General features: G+C 41.2%; 1 protein-coding gene across 1 annotated transcript in view; it reads left to right on the forward strand.

Moving 5' to 3' along the window:
- Window positions 1–1,694: 1,694 nt before the first annotated feature.
- FGD3 (FYVE, RhoGEF and PH domain containing 3) overlaps window positions 1,695–23,058 on the forward strand; it is a 232,319-nt gene continuing 210,955 nt past the window's right edge. The window contains exon 1 of the mRNA XM_069736733.1: window positions 1,695–1,867. Coding sequence (XP_069592834.1) covers window positions 1,825–1,867 — 43 coding nt within the window. The 5' untranslated portion in view covers window positions 1,695–1,824. The remainder of the gene's footprint in view (window positions 1,868–23,058) is intronic.

Consider the following 23,058-nt stretch of genomic DNA (forward strand, 5'->3'; position numbering starts at 1 on the left):
ACCCGACATGTTATGAGACATGGTTTACATACAGTAAACCATGTCATATCACCTTTTTTTTGCATATTCCACACTACTAATGTTAGTAGTGTGTATATGCAAAATTTGGCCGTTCTAGTTATTAAATTAAAGGGTTAAATGGCGGAAAAAATTGGCGTGGGCTCCAGCGCAATTTTCTCCGCCAGAGTAGTAAAGCCAGTGACTGAGGGCAGATATTAATAGCCTGGAGAGGGTCCATAGTTATTGCCCCCCCCATGGCTAAAAACATCTGCCCCCAGCCACCCCAGAAAAGGCACATCTGGAAGATGCGCCTATTCTGGCACTTGGCCACTCTCTTCCCATTCCCGTGTAGCGGTGGGATATGGGGTAATGAAGGGTTAATGCCACCTTGCTATTGTAAGGTGACATTAAGCCAAATTAAGAATGGAGAGGCGTCAATTATGACACCTATCCATTATTAATCCAATACTAGTAAAGGGTTAAAAAAACACAACCACATTTATTAAAAATTATTTTAATGAAATAAAAACAAAGGTTGTTGTAATATTTTATTCTACGCTCAATCCAATCACTGAAACTTAAAAAAGGAGGAGATGGAAAGATGAATATGGTGCAAAATGCCAAAAAATCTACAAAAAAAGAGGCACAAATGCAATAAAGAATCAAGCCTCATGTGTCCAAAACCTGAGACATGCCGGGGGTTTTTGAGTCATTGATCAAATAGGTCAATGAAAAAAAACGCCCAGCACACAGATGCCTATATCACCATATCGTCTATATATCACCTGAATGCTGTCCGCTTTTTGCTGATTAATGGATGAATATTTATTTTGCTTATGAGAAAAACGGATAAAAGACTGATGATAAAAACACTCACACAGACTAAAGTTATGAGAAAAACGGATAAAAGACTGATGATAAAAACACTCACACAGACTAAAGACTTTATCCACACATCAGTATTTGTATACTAAAAACATGAGTTTCTCCAAAATATAGATTAGGTGTCAATTAGAGATGAGCGAATGTACTTGGATAAGGTGTTATTTGAGCATGCTCCAGTGCTAACCTAGTGTCTTCTGCATGCTCAAAAAATATGTTCGAGTCCCCGCTGCTGCATGTCTCGCGTCTGTTCGACAGCCGTAACACATGGAATTGATAACAGGCAATCCCTGCATGTGTTGCTGTTGCGGCTGTTAAACAGCCACAAGACATGCAGTGCTTGGGACTCGAACATAGTCGAGCACGCCAAAGACACTTGGGTAGGACCGGAGCATGCTCAGATAACACCTTATCCCAGCACATACGCTCATCATTAGTGTCAATCTTTCAATTATAGGTTTTTCTCTGTACGTTCCACTCCTGGTTTTGGCATACAAACACTGAAACATAAAACTGATGTGTGATTGCAAAAAAATAATTCTGCAACTATGTAGTCAGCACAAACAATGCAACCATGAGTTCCCTTTATGCCTGACAACACTGTATCACTTTTACTATTTAATATGATTACATTGGGAAATGTCCACAACTAAGTAACTTTTTTTTTCTATTTCTTAACCAGTCTCCCCAGTGTGATGACAGCTCGGAGGATCCCACAGTCCTCCCCTGCACTGGTGATTGGTCTCTGGCAGTGTGGGCTGGGGTTTGTCTCTGCCTCTGTGATACAGGACAGGACTCTGCTCTTCACAGCTTCATCCATTGCAGCCAGGACTATGTTGCTGCATCTCAGGGACTCCTAGATTTAATGCACTGATTACTTCTTTCCAGCAAGATACACCATCTAATTTGGCAAGCATTACATCCCTGCAGGGGGCTTTGAGCATGATGACTGGGAACAGACCCAATCTGGAGCCAGGGGCAGATGGTAAGTTTGCAAAACTTTTCTCTTTTTTTTTTAATTTTTTTTTTAATTTATTTTTTCCCTTTAAATCCAATATGCCTTTAAGCCGCTTTTAGGAAACCGGATTTGTGCTCTGTGATTTAACCTGTGTTATTCCATGTCTGTTACTCACTGATTCTGGGACTCTACAATGGAAGGGGTTATTCCCAGGGAGCAGCATTGCTTTGCCACAGCTGTTGGTTAATTTGCTGCCTACACCAGGGAAATCCTTGGCTGGATCCAGAACAGCCATTAATGCTGAATAACTCATGCAAAAGTCTGATAGAAAATCCTTTTAGGATTTTGGGGTCTTTTCGTGTCTCGCTTCCCCGCCGGGCATTGCGTCGTCTATTTTTCATGGTGATTGCAATCTTCGGGACATCTGACTTTTTGTATAGGGATCTAGCTGACAAATTCCTCTGTAGTAATATAAAGAGTATATTGTCCTTACAGCCTGAAGTCTGGACTAAAGGAGGAAGAAGCTGAGATCTAACTTATCATATAAGAACCAACAAATGAATTACTGTTAGATATTACTTAGCATTAACCCATTGGTGGGCCGAGAACAGAAGGATGGTAACGGGGGAAATATCACATAGAAGAGAATGTATTTGTTATATATATATATATATATATATATATATATATATATATATATATATATATATATATATATATATATATATATATACACCCCATATAGCTTTGGTTGGGTAATATCTAAAATGTTTGTGTTTTTATTTATTTTTATTTTTTTTGGGTATATATATATATATATATATATATATATATATATATATATATATATATATATATATATATATATATATATATATATATATATATATGTATTTGTCCTTACTTTAAAGTAAGATGTACCCCAATATTATATAAACTGTCCTTATATAGAAGACTCCCAATTTCTGGGACCGAGTTAATTACTGCAGCTACTATTCGCATAGACACCTGCTTTCCTAATTGTAGCATGCCGATGCAAATCTTTTAAATGGATTATTTCCCTCCTAAATGGCTGCCCTGTCATATATGATGCACGCAGAGTAATGTAGGGCTGTCAGAGCACTCTACCATAATTATCATACTAATGTGATGGATCTCGGTACGAATATTTTGTCTTTTCTTTTGCCGTTCCATTAAATTGCATCTGTAGATTCACGCGATTATGATATTGCAAGAGGAAGACGTACAAATATGTTAAATGCAAGGTAAAAGCGTCTTCATCCATAAATAGTTGGTTTTATGTAAAATACTATGCAAGTGATTATTTATTTTTTTTTGTGCAGAAATTCATGCAGTAAAACTGCAAATCACGTAGTAAGAGATTTTTGTGGGGTCCAATTCTATGGGGGGCTCACACGACCTGTCTTCTCCACATCCGGGGTAAACGGTCCCATATCACGGATTGGAGTTTGATCCGTTTTTCTCGGATGTGGAGGGAATAAAAAAAAGTTTCTTCTTTCTGTCAGTCTGTGAAAATCGGACCGCACGCTGATGTCCTGCGGTCTTTTTACGCGGACCACTTGGATCAGCGATGTGCACAACCCCATGGACTATCACAGGTATGATTGCGATCCATGAAAACAGATATCACTTATCCAAGAAAATCATTTGTGCGCACGAGCCGTCTGGGCTGATTCACACGACAGTAGTTTGGGTCCATGGTGAACGGACAGCATACCGCACACGTTTCACGAGCAATGTTCCAAATAGACAGTGTGTGTCCGTGTGGAAACAATGGCCGCAGACACCGTATTGTGGACAAGAATCAGATGGCGTGCGTTGTGCCAAATGACACACACGTGCGCCCGTTCTCAATATGTTCTGGATAGGATAGTCAAGATGCCGACAATTCCGCGCTCCTCCAAAATCAGGCAAAGGAATCTGTTAGCCGGAGTATTACCACAGCAGCGCGTGTTACTTCATATAAGCAGCAGAATCCAACGTAAGGCAAACTGTGTTTAATATATGCAGCTTGAACTGGAACAAAATAAGAAAGCTTTGACAGTAACTACCGATATAATCTAGTCCATGTAACACATGTCTCTCTGTGAAGGAAACAGCAGCAGAATGATGCAATCAGTGAGAGTCCTCTGACCTTTTTTTTTGTACAAACTTTAACAATCACAGCATAGCTGACAAATGAACACTCATAGACATTCAATGCAGACTACAACAGGAATGGAGTTGTTGCATTTAAACTTATTCCAACACCCCCACTCAACAACTGCTTATCCTGTTAGTCCCATTGCAGTTCTGAATTCTTCAAACTTGGCTCTTGACAATGGCTTTGTCAAAACATCTGCTAACATCTTGTCAGATTCACAGTAAACGAACTTTAGAACTTCACGCTCTACTAAGTCACGCAAATGATGATGTTTAACATCAATGTGCTTTGTTCTTGCACTTATCCTTTCACTGCTGGCGAGCTTGATACATCCTTGGTTGTCCTCATAGATAACAGTTGGTTCAGCTAGTGGTTTGCCGAATTCTTCCAAAAGTTGCTTCAACCAAATTAACTCTTGACTTGCATGAGCAGCTGATGTATATTCTGCTTCTGTAGAAGACAATGCAACTGACACTTGTTTTCTACTGGACCATGAGATTGAAGTGTGTCCTAACTTGAACAAGTAACCACTTGTTGATCTTCGATCACTTGAGTCTCCAGCCCAATCTGCATCTACATATCCTCTGAGAATTAGATCTCCTGATGCAGAAATCTTTAGACTTAACTCTTGGGTTGCCTTAAGATACTGAAGAAGTCTCTTAATTGCATTCCAATCTCTTTGGCGTGGCTTGCTTACACGTCGGCAGAGAATTCCCACTGTGGCTGAGATATCTGGACGGGTTGTGGTTGCTATGTATAGAAGTGCCCCCACTGCTTGTCTGTAACTGTCATTTGTGGGTAGCAGATCTTCTTCTCCTTCCAATTTTAGGTAAGATGGATCCATTGGAGTTGATATGCCTTTGGCTTCTGACATTCCAAACTGGTTTAGAACTGTGGAGATTTTAGAATTTTGATTAAGAAGAAAACTTCCATCTTCCTCTCTCTGGATTTGGATTCCCAAATAGTATGTCACATCTCCAAGGTCCTTGGTCTCGAAATGCTTGTTCAGAATTTGACCTAGTTTTGAAATTTCTCTCTCTTCTTGATGCGCTATTATTACATCATCCACATATAGAATAACATACATCCAATCTTGTGATACACCTTTTGTATACAAACATGGATCCGCTTGAGACCTTTTAAATCCTTCGTCGATTAACACTTTGTTCATCTTAGTGTTCCATGCTCTTGCTGATTGCTTAAGGCCGTAGAGAGATTTTTGCATTCTGCAAACAAGGTTCTCTTTACCCCTTTTAACATAGCCTTCTGGTTGAGTCATGTACAGCTCTTCTTCAATGTCTCCATGTAGAAAGGCTGTTTTGATGTCAAAATGTCTTACTTTCATCTGCTGAACAGCAGCTATGGATAATAAAGTTCTGAATGTAGTTTGCTTGGCAACTGGAGCAAAAGTAGCATCATAATCTTCACCATATTTTTGTGAATATCCTTTTGCGACCAATCTTGCTTTAAAACGGTGAACATTACCTTCGGAGTCATATTTGTTCTTAAAGACCCACTTACATCCAATTGCTTTCTTGCCTTGAGGTAGCTCTGTGAGCTCCCATGTTTTGAGCTTATGAAGGGATTCCATTTCTTCATCAGCAGCTTTTATCCATTTTTGCTTCTTATGAATAGGCAGTTTTTGCATTTCCTGCCATGACTGTGGCTCTTCTTCTGGAATTGATCTGACCATATAAGAAAGGCGTTTAGCTGGAATTCCTTTATTTGATCTTTCTGATCTTCTGATCTCCTGAGGTTGGCTTGGTTCTTCTGTTTCTTTTTCAGTACTTTCAGAGCATATCCAGACTTCAGTATTTTCTTTGAGATTCTCTTCAATGTCTGGAATCACTGACTGAAATTCTTGTTCCTTAGGTTGAATTATTTGCGTAACCTCATGAAATTTGAGCGATACTGAGTTTTCATCAATCACTACATCTCTGCTGATTGTTACTGTGTTGGTCTGTGGGTGCAGGATTCTGTATCCTTTCTGAGTTTCACTGTACCCCACAAGAACTCCTTCCTTTGCATGAGATTCCCACTTAGAACGTTTTTCTTTGGGAACATGCACAAAAGTTTTGCTTCCGAATATCCTGAGATGCTTCAGGTTGGGCTTCTCACAGTTCCATAGCTCATATGGAGTTTTACTTGTAGCTTTACTTGGCAGTCGATTTTGAAGATAGGTAGCAGTCATGATGGCTTCTCCCCAATATGTTGTAGGTAGGTTTCCATCAAATAGCATACTTCTTCCACTTTCACAAAGAGTTCGGTTCTTTCTCTCTGCTGTCCCATTCTGCTCTGGGTTGTATGGAACGGTTGTCTGGAACACGATTCCATTCTTTTTCAGGATGGTTTGCACTTTACCACTTGTATATTCAGTTCCATTATCTGCTCGCAGTACCTTTGGTATTCTTCCAAATTTGTTAAGAACTGCAGCAAGATATTCTTCAAGTTTCTGTGGAACTTCATCTTTACTTTGAAGTAGGTAAGTAACAGTATATCTGGAATAATCATCAATGAATGTGAGAAAATATCTCTTCTTGCTGGGAGTAAGAACACTCATTGGACCACACACATCTGTATGTATCAAATCCAGTATCTGTGCAGATTTAGTAGTGCTTACTTTAGGAAACGATTTTCTGGACATTTTCCCTTTTAGGCAACTTGTGCACTTCATTGTTTGATTACACTGGTTGATTGCAATACCATTTGCAAGTTGAGCTAGTTTCTTTACTGCTTCTGGATCTCTGTGGCCTAGGCGTCTGTGCCACACATGAATACAGTCCTTATGAAAATCTTGTCTAGCACTGTAAACAGTTTCATTGCATTTCAGCTGATAAAGTTCATCTTTGATTTTTCCTTCGGCAAGGGTATGACCCTTCTTTGAAATGATGCATCTGTCATCCTTAAATGTAACTATATTTCCCTGTTGTGCAAGCTTCTTTACAGATAAAAGGTTACTTTCAAGTTTGGGAACATACAGCACGTCTTTAACTGGGATTTTTCTGACTTGTGCTGAGGATTGAACTTGACAATGGAGATAACCATCTCCTATTCCTTCTGATGTCATATAGTGACCATTAGCTAAAATTACCTTTTCAGACTTGCTTTCATCTAGATTAATGAAGAAATCTTTATCACGTGTCATGTGAGCAGTCGCTCCAGAGTCAATACACCAAACATGGTTTGCATATGGGCTTGTGCTGACCCCAAATGCAGTCGCAATACATGCATCTTCCTTCTTTACAGCTGTTTTAACCTTTTGATGACTGTCCTGCTTTTTAAACTGATTCATTCTTGCTTTCCACACTCTGCAGTCTGTTTTAAGGTGACCAGGCTTTTTACAGACAAAACATTCACGAGTTTCCTTTAAATGACTCTGAGCTTTAGAAAAGTACTGTGTCTTTAATGCTGCTTCTGCTTTGCATATATTATTGCTAATAGTCTCTGACTTTCTCTTGTATTCATCTGCAAGTTTCCCTTTCACATATTCTAGTGTGAGTTCATCATCTGGTCTGGCATCTAATGCAGTCACAAGCGTGTCATAACTTTCTGGAAGACCACTTAATAGTAATGCAGCAACATGAAAATCTTTAATTTCTTCACCAATACCCCTTAGGCGCTCCACAATCTCTAGGGTGTTTCTGATATAGTCCTGCATATGCTGGCCATCACTTAATTTAGACTGATACAGCTTTCTCATAAGATATAGCTTATTGCTGAGATTTGACCTTTCATGCACTTTCTGTAATTCTTCCCACATTTTCTTTGCAGTATCACATTTGCATACATGTACAATCTGGTTATCATCTATGCTGAGGGAAATAGTGCTTTGTGCTTTCTGATCAGTCTCTAGCCAATCACCCGGTACTGGGTCAGGCACAGGCTGTTCAATACATTTCCATGTACCCTCTCTTATAAGTAACATCTTTACCTTGAATTTCCAGGAGCTGTAATTGTGATTTGTGAGGCTTGGCACTGTGTACTTCACTGCATTCCTTTCTGTAGACATTCTTGTCTCTTGTACCTTTTTTTTTTTTTTTGTTACTGGCCCTTTAAGCTGCGCTGTCCGGTGCTCTGTACACTGCGGTACCTTTGCGTTCCGGTGTCCTTGTATTCCGGGGGTTCCTCTGTGCTGTCTGCGCTTGGCTCGCTGCTTATTCCGGTGACTGGGCTTTTTACCATTTACTTTCCGGTGGCTGGGCCCATAACCTGTTAGCCGGAGTATTACCACAGCAGCGCGTGTTACTTCATATAAGCAGCAGAATCCAACGTAAGGCAAACTGTGTTTAATATATGCAGCTTGAACTGGAACAAAATAAGAAAGCTTTGACAGTAACTACCGATATAATCTAGTCCATGTAACACATGTCTCTCTGTGAAGGAAACAGCAGCAGAATGATGCAATCAGTGAGAGTCCTCTGACCTTTTTTTTTGTACAAACTTTAACAATCACAGCATAGCTGACAAATGAACACTCATAGACATTCAATGCAGACTACAACAGGAATGGAGTTGTTGCATTTAAACTTATTCCAACAGAATCAGAGTTCAGAAGAGTTCCATCCTTTATTCAGGGCTATAAAACTACGCGTTTCGTGGACGTCCTGTCCACTTCCTCAGATACATAGCCAAACTAATAACTAATTGTTGTTTTGGAAACTGCGCTATTGCGCCCCTCTCTTTACCGTTTCTCGTTTGCAGTGTGGACAGCAAACAAGAAGTCTGGAGGCGGGGGAGCGGTGCGCTCCTGAACAGACAAGATGGGAATAATCCTTCTAGGGTATGTTCACATTAGCATTTTTTTTTAGTTTGGCCTGTTTTATCCATGTGCACAGCGGAGTGTAGCTCGGCAGCACATGAACCAATTGTAGCCAATATGCTAGTGCACATGGGCAATTTTCCACATGGATCTCAAGTTCTCGTGTAAAATAATGGCTGCATGCGCCAGTCTGATCCACTTTACAGACCAGACTATTGTATGTAACTGGCTGCAAGCTCTTGCACCGTCCGCTATATGGACGAGTGTTTCTAGCAGCACCAAGAACCAGTAACTGCCATCATTGTGGACATGAGTGCTCCAATAAGTGGCGCGAATATAGCTAAGCGCGAGGCATGAGATCACAGTGCGACACTTTGGTTAAAGGGTTTGCTTTGGCGCTGCTCACTACTGTCTTGGCTTTGCCAGAAAACATCTTGATGATCCACCAAGACTTTTTGGAGAATACTCATAATAATGGATAATGAACTTCCGACACAAAATTTGAACTTTTTGGATGATGTAAGTCCCATTACATATGGCGTAGAAGTAACACAGCATTTCAGAAAAGGAACATCATACCAACAGTAAAATATGGTGGTGGGAGTGTGATGGTCTGGGCATGTTTTGCTGCTTCAGCATCGGGAAGAATTGCTGTGGTAAATGGAACCATTGATTCTGTTGTCTGCCAAAAAAGTCATGAAGTAGAATGTCTGGCCATTGTGACCTGAAGCTGAAGCACACTTGGGTTATGCAGGAGAACAATGATCCGAAACACACCAGTAAGTCCACCTCTAAATGGCTTAAGAAAAACAAAATTAAGACTTTGGACTAGCCTAGTCAAAATCCTGACATTAATCAGATTGAGACGCTGTGGCATGACCTTTTTAAAAAGGCGGTTCATGCTTGGAAACTTTCTAATGTGGCTGAATTACAACAATTCTGCAAAGATGAGTGGGCCAGAATTCTTCCAGAGTAAAAGACTCATTGCCTCTTATCGCAAACGCTTGATTGCAGTTGTTGCTGCTAAGTTATTAGGTTTAATGGGCAATCACTTTATCACGCAGGGCTTTGTAGGTTTGGATTTCCTTTCCCTTAATAATAAAGACCTTCATTTCAAAGCTGCATTTTGCTGTTAATTGTGTTATCTTTGTCAAATGTTTCAGATCAAACACATTTAAATATTAAAGTGTGACAAACATGCCAAAGAATAAGAAATCAGGAAGCGAGCAAGCACTTTTTCACACAACTGTATATAGATAGAAAGATGTCAGTGAGCTATATAATTAGTACAGTGTGGGTGTATATAGTTTACTGTACATGCATTTAGCTAATAAAGAAAAAATTAAAAGGGGGGGGGCAAAAATGACATGGGGGTCCCCCTATTTTTAATCAGCAAAGGCTAAGCAGACAGCTGGGGGCTGATATTAATAGGTGGGGAAGCTTCATGGATATTGGCCCCTTCTCACAACACCAGCCCCGGCTGTCTTCTCTCCCTCAGCTGGTTATTAAAATAAGGGGGATCTCACGCCATTTGTTTTCTTTTATCTTAATTAGTTAAGTACATGTACAGTAAATTACACACGAAAGACGCTGAGTGTATATATCTCACTGACGTAGATATTTCTTTCTAATCTGATTATTTTTTTTTTGTTACAGAACCAGATACAGTAAGGTTACGTTCACACTAGCGTTTCCCGTTTTGCGTCGTGTTTGCGTCGGGCGACGCAGCGGCGACGCATGCGTCATGCGCCCCTATATTTTACATGGGGGACGCATGCGTCCTTTAGGCTATGTTCACACTAGCGTTGTGCGCCGCTGCGTCGGCGACACAACGCACGCAAAAACGCACGCAAAAACGCTGCGTTTTGCGACGCATGCGTCGTATTTTGCCGAAATTTGGACGCAAGAAAAATGCAACTTGTTGCGTTTTCTTGGTCCGACGCTTGCGGCAAAAAAGACGCATGCGTCGCACAACGCAGCACAAAAAGACGGATGCGTCCCCCATGTTAAATATATGGGTGCATGACGCATGCATCGCCCGACGCAAACACGATGCAAAACGGGAAACGCTAGTGTGAACGTTACCATTGTGCTGCGTTGTGCGACGCATGCGTCTTTTTTGCCACAAGCGTCGGACCAAGAAAACGCAACAAGTTGCATTTTTCTTGCGTCCAAATTTTGGCAAAAAACGACACATGCGTCGCAAAACGCAGCGTTTTTGCGTGCGTTTTGGTGCTTTTTAGCGTGCGTTGTGCGTTGCGTCGCCGACGCAGCGGCGCACAACGCTAATGTGAACGTAGCCTAATTCTGTCATTTGTATGTGAAAGCTGATGCTAAAAACACATGGATTCTACTTGCTAAAACTCGCATTGTACTCGCATGATACTCTTCCTTACTTTTCAGAATCAACATCGGAGTGATTTTAATTTACGCCGATGAGTGTGCGGACTGATGACATACCAGTACTCCAGACTTTACTCGGCTCTGCCCAGGATGTTCTGCAGTGAGGGCTGTTCTGTAATATTAACTTATTATAGCACCAGAGGGTGTCATTATAATTTCTGCGCAGTTACTCAATTTTACAGCAGACTGTACATGTACTTGCCAGACGGCTAATTACAGGAGAAACATGTCGGCGGTAATTAAAATGTGTAAAAGTGTGCGAGGAAATGTAGAAAGTGCAGATTACAAATATTAATTGCAACTTGCAGAATAAATAGTCAAAGCCATAGACACTTATTATATTTCATAGAATTGCAGATCATCTCTAGGAATACTGAGCATCGGAGCAGAGCGAGGGTCCTAAATTTATACCATGCACAAAGAGTTAAAAAGTTTTTTTGCATGTGTTGCTGCCGTTGAACAGCCATGAGACATGCAGCCGTTGGGACTCAAACATATTTTTCGAGCACACGAATAGCGCCCGAGCATGCTCAGATAACACCTTATCCCAGCACGTACGCTCATCATTAATTTATAAAAATCTCATGTGCGCTGTGCTTTTTTTTTTTTTTTTAATTAGTTTTTTTGTAGATTATTATTTTTTATTTTGTGTGGATTTCAAAAACACACTACAGGTCAGCACATGCGTTTTTGAAATCCGCAAAAAAAATGAATAATAAAAAAAAAAAAAAAAAATGAATAAAATCCCCCAACATGTCCGTTTCACTTGTGGGTACGCTGAGTTTTATGTGTAGGTTTTTCCCATTGAATAAGATGTAGAAAATCCACAAGCACATGCGATTTCAGTGCCTTTCCACTGCAGGAATGCAATAAAAACTCATGTGATCTGCACATGACTGTATCAATAAGGTTTTATCAAAGCAAAATACCAGGTAGTATCAAAAAGTTAAAGTTAAGCAACTCTCTACCTAGTCTTCGCTAATAATTTTCTACCATCTTACTGCCGTAAAGTGTCTGTAGGTCTTATATATAGCTCAGTGCTTTTTTAAAAATGTTACTGGTCTGAGTTCTTGCTTCTGGTTCTGACAGATTTGTCTTCTCTCCCTTTCTCTTTTCTGAGTGCTTGGGCTCATTCAGTCAACCATATTTCTGGTCTGAGTATTGTCCCTCAAAAAACCTTATTCAACAGGACAGTGCAGATAAGCGAACATTTATTGATATCTATAATATATTTTTTTTTTCCCCTTCGACTAAATCCATAAATTGGGTGAGACTCGCCCATTCATGTATATGGGTGCTTCAAAAGAAATTGGGTGCCACAGTATAGCATGCGATATATATACGGATACATTACAATTCTTTAACATAGGAAACTGTAAATGGTTTACATGATTATAAATGATCAATAGCTGCTGCTGTAAAAAAAACAAACAAAAACGAATTGCATACAGATGACAAGTGAGAAAAAAAAATCGATCCACTTTTGTGGATGAAACTGTGAGCAATTTTTGTTTTTTCTTACACTCCTGTGAACCGACCCTTGGAGATAGGGAAGATGGGGAGGGGATAGTTATTCACAGATATCTACATAATAGAGAGGGGAGAAAGTATCTCTCAGGGAGGGCAGAGAAAACAGTAGAAAAGGAGGAAATTCTCATTGTTAGGCCATGTTCACACATTTGGTATTTCACATCATTATTTCTAAGCCAAAATCAGGAGTGGAACAATCAGAGGAAAAGTAAATAAGAAACACATCCCCACTTCTGCATTTTTTGCCCACTTCTAGTTTTGGCTTACGAATAGTGAGGTAAAATGCTGAACATGTGAACGTGACCTTAGTGTTCAGGTACCCTGCTCTTCTTAATCGAGTCTCATTGGTTCAGGCTTTCTCTACTGAGCAATGAAGTTGCACCAAACCTGCTGGATATCTCCGGGAGTACAGCAATGTCTGAGTGGTATAAGCAGTTTGTCGTGTCTGCAGGTGGTGCATGTGGTTCGTGGACCATTGTGCCATAGGGCGAGGTTTAACTAGGAAGCGGGGTCGCGAAGTGGTTACCTGGTGTTCACTGGAGCTCCTAATGGTGGAGTCACACTTAAGCTGCAGGTAGCCACCAGGTACCACTCCTAGTCAGTCTCCAGTACTGCGGCTACAGACCCCAAGGGTTAGGTTCGCCGACTAAGGCCGGCCTCACACTCGGCGTAAGACAATACGGTCCGTATATTACGGCCGTAATACGCAGAAAAGTCCCCAAAATAGTGGTCCGTAGCTCCTCCGTAGGCAGGGTGTGTCAGCGTATTTTGCGCATGGCATCCTCTGTATGTAATCCGTACGGCATCCGTACTGCGAGATTTTCTCGCAGGCTTGCAAAACCGACATACGGATATACAAGGGATCCATGTGTGAAAAAACCCCATAAAAACATATATACTGTATGTGTATATATATATATATATATATATATATATATATATATATACATACATACATATATACAATTTCATACAGCGCTAGATGGCTTTAAAGCCGATAATTCAATTACCGGCTTTTGCTTTCTCCTTCCAAAACCCGACATGATATGAGACATGGTTTACATACAGTAATCCATCTCATATCCCCATTTTTTTTGCATAATCCACACTACTAATGTTAGTAGTGTGTATATGCAAAATTTGGCCGTTCTAGCTATTAAATTAAAGGGTTAAATGGCGGAAAAAATTGGCGTGGGCTCCCGCGCAATTTTCTCCGCCAGAGTAGTAAAGCCAGTGACTGAGGGCAGATATTAATAGCCTGGAGAGGGTCCATGGTAATTGCCCCCCCCCCCCCCCTGGCTAAAAACACCTGCCCCCAGCCACCCCAGAAAAGGCACATCTGGAAGATGCGCCTATTCTGGCACTTGGCCACTCTCTTCCCATTCCCGTGTAGCGGTGGGATATGGGGTAATGAAGGGTTAATGCCACCTTGCTATTGTAAGGTGACATTAAGCCAAATTAATAATGGAGAGGCGTCAATTATGACACCTATCCATTATTACTCCAATAGTAGTAAAGGGTTAAAAAAAAACATTATTAAAGTATTTTAATGAAATAAACACAAAGGTTGTTGTAATATTTTATTCTACGCTCAATCCATCTGAAGACCCTCGCTCTGTAACAAAGAAAAAAATAATAAACCAACAATATACATACCTTCTGAGGATCTGTAACGTCCCAGGTTGTAGATCCATCTGAAGGGGGTAAAATTTTTTACAGCCAGGAGCTCTGCTAATGCAGCGCTGCTCGTGGCTGCAAAACCCCGGGGAATGAAGGTAAAGTAGGTCAATGACCTATATTTACCTTCATTCGCGGTGAGGCGCCCTCTGCTGGTTGTCCTCATATGAACTCGAGCCTGGGAGCTTTCTAGGAAAGTTCCCACGCTCGAGGGACAACCAGCAGAGGGCGCCTCACCGCAAATGAAGGTAACTACAGGTCATTGACCTACTTTACCTTCATTCCCCGGGGTTTTGCAGCCACGAGCACCGCTGCATTAGCAGAGCTCCTGGCTGTAAAATATTTTAACCCCTTCAGATGGATTTACATCGTGGGACGTTACAGATCTTCGGAAGGTATGTATATTGTTGGTTTATTATTTTTTCTTTGTTACAGAGCGAGGGTCTTCAGATGGATTGAGCGTAGAATAAAATATTACAACAACCTTTGTGTTTATTTCATTAAAATACTTTAATAATGTTTTTTTTTAACCCTTTACTACTATTGGAGTAATAATGGATAGGTGTCATAATTGACGCCTCTCCATTATTAATTTGGCTTAATGTCACCTTACAATAGCAAGGTGGCATTAACCCTTCATTACCCCATATCCCACCGCTACACGGGAATGGGAAGAGAGTGGCCAAGTGCCAGAATAGGCGCATCTTCCAGATGTGCCTTTTCTGGGGTGGCTGGGGGCAGATGCTTTTAGCCAGGGGGGCCAATAACCATGGACCCTCTCCAGGCTATTAATATCTGCCCTCAGTCACTGGCTTTACTACTCTGGCGGAGAAAATTGCGCGGGAGCCCACGCCAATTTTTTCCGCCATTTAACCCCTTAATTTAATAGCTAGAACGGTCAAATTTTGCATATACACACTACTAACATTAGTAGTGTGGATTATGCAAAAAAAAAATGGGGATATGAGATGGTGTACTGTATGTAACCATGTCGCATATCATGTCGGGTTTAGGAAGGAGATAGCAAAAGCCGGCAATTGAATTACCGGCTTTAAAGCTATCTAGCGCTGTATGAAACAATAATATATATACATATATGTGTCTCACTGACATAGAATATATATATATATAATGTGTGTGTGTACACATTTATTCTACCTATTCTACTGTAAGCTGTCAGTGTGATTTTACTGTACACCGCACTGAATTACCAGCTTTTCTCTCTAACAGCGCTGCGTATTTCTCGCAAGTCACACTGCTGGTCTGTGTGTAATCCGTATTTTTCTGGCTTCCATAGACTTTCATTGGCGATTTTTTTTTTTTTTTTTTTTTTTTTTTGTGCAATACGGTGACAAACGCAGCATGCTGCGATTTTCTACGGCCGTAGAAAGCCGTATAATACAGATCAGTAAAATAGGGCAGATAGGAGCAGGGGCATAGAGAATAATTGGGCCGTGTGTAATGTGTGTTTTACGGACGTATTTTATGCGCTCATACGTCCGTAATACTCGCTAGTGTGACGCCGGCCTAAGGCTCCATTCAGACTACTCCTCAGGCAGGATGGATACTGACACTGAGTCACAGGCAGGACTGCATTCAGAGACTTGTTTTAGCAGTCCGTATATACGGAGTACACGTTTAAGGACCATTGGTTCTGGTTCAGGACCTAGCCACACAAGGACCAGGGGTTTGTGCTCAGGACCTAGCCACACAAGGACCAGGGGTTTGTGCTCAGGACCTAGCCACACAAGGACCAGGGGTTTGTGTTCAGGACCTAGCCACACAAGGACCAGGGGTTTGTGTTCAGGACCTAGCCACACAAGGACCAGGGGTTTGTGTTCAGGACCTAGCCACGCAAGGACCAGGGGTTTGGGTTCAGGACCTATCCACGCAATGACCTGGGGTTTAGGTTCAGGACCTAGCCATGCAAGGACCAGTGGTTTGGGGTCAGAACCTAGCCACGCAAGGACCAGGGGTCTGGGTTCAGGACCTAGCCATGCAAGTACGAGGGACCAACAACTCACTAATAATACACTTAAGTGACTAATTAATCAATGTTGCTTAGGCCTCATGTTAATGAGGAGGTTGCCTTTTATTCAGTATCCTTCCTAGATATTGGTTGAGGGCAACTTGGCAGATGCGTACAGTGCCCATTTCAAAGCAGAAGGTGCACGGCCAGGACGCAGACACATGAAGCATGCTGGGGAGAGTGAGTCGGCGTCCCTGCATGGAAGGGTAAGGGAAACTATGCAGGGGCGTCGGCAGTAGCATTACACAAAACCGTAGGTGTTTGTGTTACACTCTCCATGGACCTGTAAAATGACACCTATGGCAGACGATAGGTTCAAACCGTATCTCCATAATTTTCTGATTTCATACAGAGATATCAAGATGTTTTTTTTCTCCTCTACCTAGAGATCTGCACGCTTGGCCATCTCTTTCCTTGTGAAGTTGTAATTGAATTTTCAAGCCCATATTTGCCTCATGAAATACAGCTGGGTCAAAGTCGCCAATGAACATTTGCTTTTTTTTCCAACAGCTGTAGAGCAGTTAGTGGCTTGACAGATGTAAAGCACCTCCTTCCTTGGAGCTGGCGTGCGCCACACAAACTCGTAAAACATCCACGCCAGCAGCTGTGACCAGGGAGGGCAGGGACGGGTACTAAGGCCTGGTGAAAGGGAGGAGGTCAACAGAGCAACATAGTTAGGCCTAACAGTGCAGAAATATTTGGCACCTGAAAGCCGCTCGGAACTCACAGCTGTGCCGATGGCAAGGATCATGTGACTGCTCAGCAGAAAACGGCTCTTGTCTAACAATGGCCAGCAACCACATGGTTATACATGACTGCAGTGCAACAACAAAATGACAACTGGTCAAACAGTTCTGCTTTTCCTGAACACAGAGCAGTTACTGGGTAGATGATAGATGCAGAATATTACTTGGAAATTCTAGACCCAAAATAAGATCTGAAACCGAGGGAGTCACAGTAAACACAGTGATGGCACAGTATAGGGAGAATGCACACAGTGATGGCACAGTATAGGGAGAATGCACACAGTGATGGCACAGTATAGGGGATAATGCACACAGTGATGGCACAGTATAGGGGAGAATGCACACAGTGATGGCACAGTATAGGGGAGAATGCACACAGTGAAGGCACAGTATAGGGGATAATGCACACAGTGAAGGCACAGTATAGGGGAGAATGCACACAGTGAAGGCACAGTATAGGGGATAATGCACACAGTGATGGCACAGTATAGGGGAGAATGCACACAGTGATGGCACAGTATAGGGGAGAATGCACACAGTGATGGCACAGTATAGGGGAGAATGCACACAGTGATGGCACAGTATAGGGGAGAATGCACACAGTGATGGCACAGTATAGGAGAGAATGCACACAGTGATGGCACAGTATAGGGGAGAATGCACACAGTGATGGCACAGTATAGGGGATAATGCACACAGTGATGGCACAGTATAGGGGAGAATGCACACAGTGAAGGCACAGTATAGGGGAGAATGCACACAGTGAAGGCACAGTATAGGGGAGAATGCACACAGTGATGGCGCAGTATAGGGGATAATGCACACAGTGATGGCGCAGTATAGGGGAGAATGCACACAGTGATGGCGCAGTATAAGGATAGTGATGGCACAGCACATGGGTAATAACTAAATATAAAGTAGCAGCACAGTGATGTCACTATGCAAGATGAATATACAGTGTTCCTGGCAACAATACATGGATAATGCACAAAGTGATGTTACAAATTAGGCTAAACACATTAATGCGATGGGAAACATTTTTTGCATACAGCAGTGTGGGAATAATGCACAGCGTGATGTCATAAAACAGGAATAATAAACCTGATATCACATCTAATGGCTATTGGTCACACAGGGATGTTACAGCAGAATGCAGGGTGATTAATGACAATGAGGCCTCAGCACAGAGGTAATTATGGCTCTTTTTCAGATTATATCTGTGATTCATCTGGCAGGTTGTAACTTTTTTCTGTATAAAATTCCATTCTCTGTAGGACTGAATGATGTAGCTGAGTGCAGTGCTCTACTAACACCTCATAGCCCAGTTCTTCAGAGTGGAGGGGTCCCAGCAGTGAGAGCCCCCATGATTAGCAAATTATCACCTATGATGTGGACCAATGATAACTACCATTTATAGTTTAACTCTTTTGTAAGGCTGGTTTCACATTTGCGTTTTAAACGCATCCGCAAGTGGTGAAAAAAACTCATGTAAACGCGTACAAACGCTGCGTTTTTTAGACGCATGCGTTGTCGCATGCGGTTAAAAAAAGCCGCGTTTGTACGCGTTTACATGTGTTTTTTCCTGCGTTTGCGCTTTTGGTACGCATGATGAGAAATTTCACAAGCTGGTTTTTGTTCATTCTGCTTCACAAAAATCGGAATAAAAAGCAATCAAAAATGTCACGTGCCCGAAAATGTTACCAATAAAAATGTCAACTCGTCCCGCAAAAAACAAGACCTCACATGACTCTGTGGACCAAAATATGAAAAAATTATAGCTCTCAAAATGTGGTAACGCAAAAAATATTTTTTGGAATAAAAAGCGTCTTTCAGTGTGTGACGGCTGCCAATCATAAAAATCCACTAGAAAACCCCTTATAAATAGAAATCAAACCCCCCTTCATCAACTCCTTAGTTATGGAAAAATAAAAAAAATGTATTTATTTCCATTTTCCCGTTAGGGCTAGGGTTAGGTTTAGGCCGGCGTCACACTAGCGAGTTTTACGGACGTATGAGCGCATAAAATACGTCCGTAAAACTCGCCTAACAAACGTCCCAATTATTCTCTATGCCCCTGCTCCTAGGTAGAATAAATGTGTACACATAGAATAGGTATATATATATATATCGGAAAAAAAGGAAAATCCCAAGACATCCCAAGATGGAAGCAAAAGCCTCCTAGGATACCGGTATATTTACCAATAGACAAAAGGACATTATGTCAGAGCGTATACTGTCATTATAAACGGGATTTCCATATAATTAAATTGGACACATAAAAAAAGCCCAGGTCGTGGCATAAGCCTTAAAATGTGCTATCAGACACAGGGACACCCCACTCATTAAAGAAGGGTCCCCTATGTCAAGAGCGCAGGCAGAGCGAAAAGGGAGGCAGTTAACCCTCCCTCACCCCGTCTACCGCAAATAACACAGATAGACCATTAGTAATAAGGCTAAGTATCCATACTGAGAAAACACCGTAATGCACAAATTGAACTTCTGACAGTAATTTTATTACACCCCATCTTGGGATGTCGGTTTACACCCCAGAACCTTTTTATTGCCTTTGCCGTGGCATAAGTATTACGGCGAGGGAATACCATAAACAAGATGGCGTCCGGCACTTCATTTGTTATCTGCGCATGCGCGTGTTGCAGCGCGAAGATTCATGGGTAATGACGTCATGGTCATGCGCATTTCGGTACTGTGAACGCCGTGGATATGGCGTCTACAATCAAGATCGTGTGTGAGTTTCTTCTTTTTGATTATGCTTCGTTTGGTGGTGCACCTGTTGGAATTAATTATGGCGATTAGGTACTTATTGTTTTTAGGTACTATTGGAGAGATCGTTATGATTTATGTATCTTTTAACAAGATGTCTTATAGGCATATTTTGATCAAAGCACGTATGCACTTTTTATATCACTTTGCACTTAAATAATATTGTATATTTTGTTGATTGTTGTAATGATTTTTATAATGAGATTTACCTGTGGTTTGTATAAAAACCTTACATTTCCATGTATACACTGCTTGAGAAAGGATAGTATATCCGAAACGTTGCCACGCCGTTCAGGCATTAAAGTCCACATTTTTTCTTTTTGTTGTGCTGTTTTCCTTTTTTTCCGTTATACTTGAACCACCTGCAATAGTGGTCTGGAAAGCTTTGCACGTTATTTCAAGGTAGTGTTTTGATGCTGTTCCTTTTTTCATTATATATATATATATATATATATATATATATATATATATATATATATATATATATATATATATATATATATATATATATATATATATATATATATATATATATATATATAATTGTCTAAGGGTTTTTCCGTCTGTCTGTCTGTCCTGGAAATCCCGGCTCTCTGGTCGAGGCCTGGCGGCCTCGACCAATCAATCAGCAACGGGCACAGCGACGATGATGTCATAATGGTTGCCATGGCGACGATGATGTCATAAAGGTTGCCTCGATCAATCAGCGACGGACACAGTCTGCCGCGAATTCTGGAATCATCATTGTCCATATACTACGGGGACATGCATATTCTAGAACACCCGATGCGTTAGAATCGGGCCACAATCTAGTATATATATATATATATATATATATATATATATATATATATATATATATATATATATATATATATATATATATATCTATATCAGTGAGACACATATATGTATATATATTATTTCATACAGCGCTAGATAGCTTTAAAGCCGGTAATTCAATTACCGGCTTTTGCTTTCTCCTTCCTAAACCCGACATGATATGAGACCTGGTTTATATACAGTAAACCATCTCATATCACCTTTTTTTTTTTTTGCATATTCCACACTACTAATGTTAGTAGTGTGTATATGTAAAATTTGGCCGTTCTAGCTATTAAATTAAAGGGTTAAATGGCGGAAAAAATTGGCGTGGGCTCCCGCGCAATTTTCTCCGCCAGAGTAGTAAAGCCAGTGACTGAGGTCAGATATTAATAGCCTGGAGAGGGTCCATGGTTATTGGCCCCCCCCCTGGCTAAAAACACCTGCCCCCAGCCACCCCAGAAAAGGCACATCTGGAAGATGCGCCTATTCTGGCACTTGGCCACTCTCTTCCCATTCCCGTGTAGCGGTGGGATATGGGGTAATGAAGGGTTAATTCCACCTTGCTATTGTAAGGTGACATTAAGCCAAATTAATAATGGAAAGGTATCAATTATGACACCTATCCATTATTAATCCAATACTAGTAAAGGGTTAAAAAAAACACGCACTATTAAAAATTATTTTAATTAAATAAAAACAAAGGTTGTAGTAATTTATTCTACGCTCAATCCATCTGAAGACCCTCGCTCTGTGACAAAGAAAAAATAATAAACCAACAATATACATACCTTTCGAAGATCTGTAACATCCCACGATGTAAATCCATCTGAAGGAGTTAAAATATTTTACAGCCAGGAGCTCTGCTAATGCAGCTGCTCCTGGCTGCAAAACCCCGTAGAATGTAGGTAAAGTAGGTCAATGACCTATATTTACCTTCATTTGCGGTGAGGGCGCCCTCTGCTGGCTGTTCCTGGAGCGTGGGAACTTTCCTAGAAAGCTCCCAGGCTCCAGTTCATATGAGGACAACCAGCAGAGGGCGCCCTCATATGAACTCGAGCCTGGGAGCTTTCTAGGAAAGTCTATCAAGCGCTGTATGAAGTAATGATATATATACATATATGTGTCTACTGACACATACAGTTAGGGCCAGAAATATTTGGACAGTGACACAAGTTTTGTTATTTTAGCTGTTTACAAAAACATGTTCAGAAATACAATTATATATATATATATAATATGGGCTGAAAGTGCACACTCCCAGCTGCAATATGATAGTTTCCACATCCAAATCGGAGAAAGGGTTTAGGAATCATAGCTCTGTAATGCATAGCGTCCTCTTTTTCAAGGGACCAAAAGTAATTGGACAATGGACTCTAAGGGCTGCAATTAACTCTGAAGGCGTCTCCCTCGTTAACCTGTGATCAATGAAGTAGTTAAAAGGTCAGGGGTGGATTCCAGGTGTGTGGTTTTGCATTTGGAAGCTGTTGCTGTGAGCAGACAACATGCGGTCAAAGGAACTCTCAATTGAGGTGAAGCAGAACATCCTGAGGCTGAAAAAAAAGAAAAAATCCATCAGAGAGATAGCAGACATGCTTGGAGTAGCAAAATCAACAGTTGGGTACATTCTGAGAAAAAAGGAATTGACTGGTGAGCTTGGGAACTCAAAAAGGCCTGGGCGTCCACGGATGACAACAGTGGTGGATGATCGCCGCATACTTAATTTGGTGAAGAAGAACCCGTTCACAACATCAACTGAAGTCCAGAACACTCTCAGTGAAGTAGGTGTATCTGTCTCTAAGTCAACAGTAAAGAGAAGACTCCATGACAGTAAATACAAAGGGTTCACATCTAGATGCAAACCATTCATCAATACCAAAAATAGACAGGCCAGAGTTAAATTTGCAGAAAAACACCTCAAGAAGCCAGCTCAGTTCTGGAAAAGTATTTTATGGACAGATGAGACAAAGATCAACCTGTACCAGAATGATGGGAAGAAAAAAGTTTGGAGAAGAAAGGGAACGGCACATGATCCAAGGCACACCACATCCTCTGTAAAACATGGTGGAGGCAACGTGATGGCATGGGCATGCATGGCTTTCAATGGCACTGGGTCACTTGTGTTTATTGATGACATAAGAGCAGACAAGAGTAGCCGGATGAATTCTGAAGTGTACCGGGATATACTTTCAGCCCAGATTCAGCCAAATGCTGCAAAGTTGATTGGACGGCGCTTCATAGTACAGATGGACAATGACCCCAAGCATACAGCCAAAGCTACCCAGGAGTTCATGAGTGCCAAAAAGT

This window comes from Ranitomeya imitator, chromosome 8 (assembly GCF_032444005.1).
Source record: "Ranitomeya imitator isolate aRanImi1 chromosome 8, aRanImi1.pri, whole genome shotgun sequence".
NCBI classification, from domain to species: Eukaryota; Metazoa; Chordata; class Amphibia; order Anura; family Dendrobatidae; genus Ranitomeya; species Ranitomeya imitator.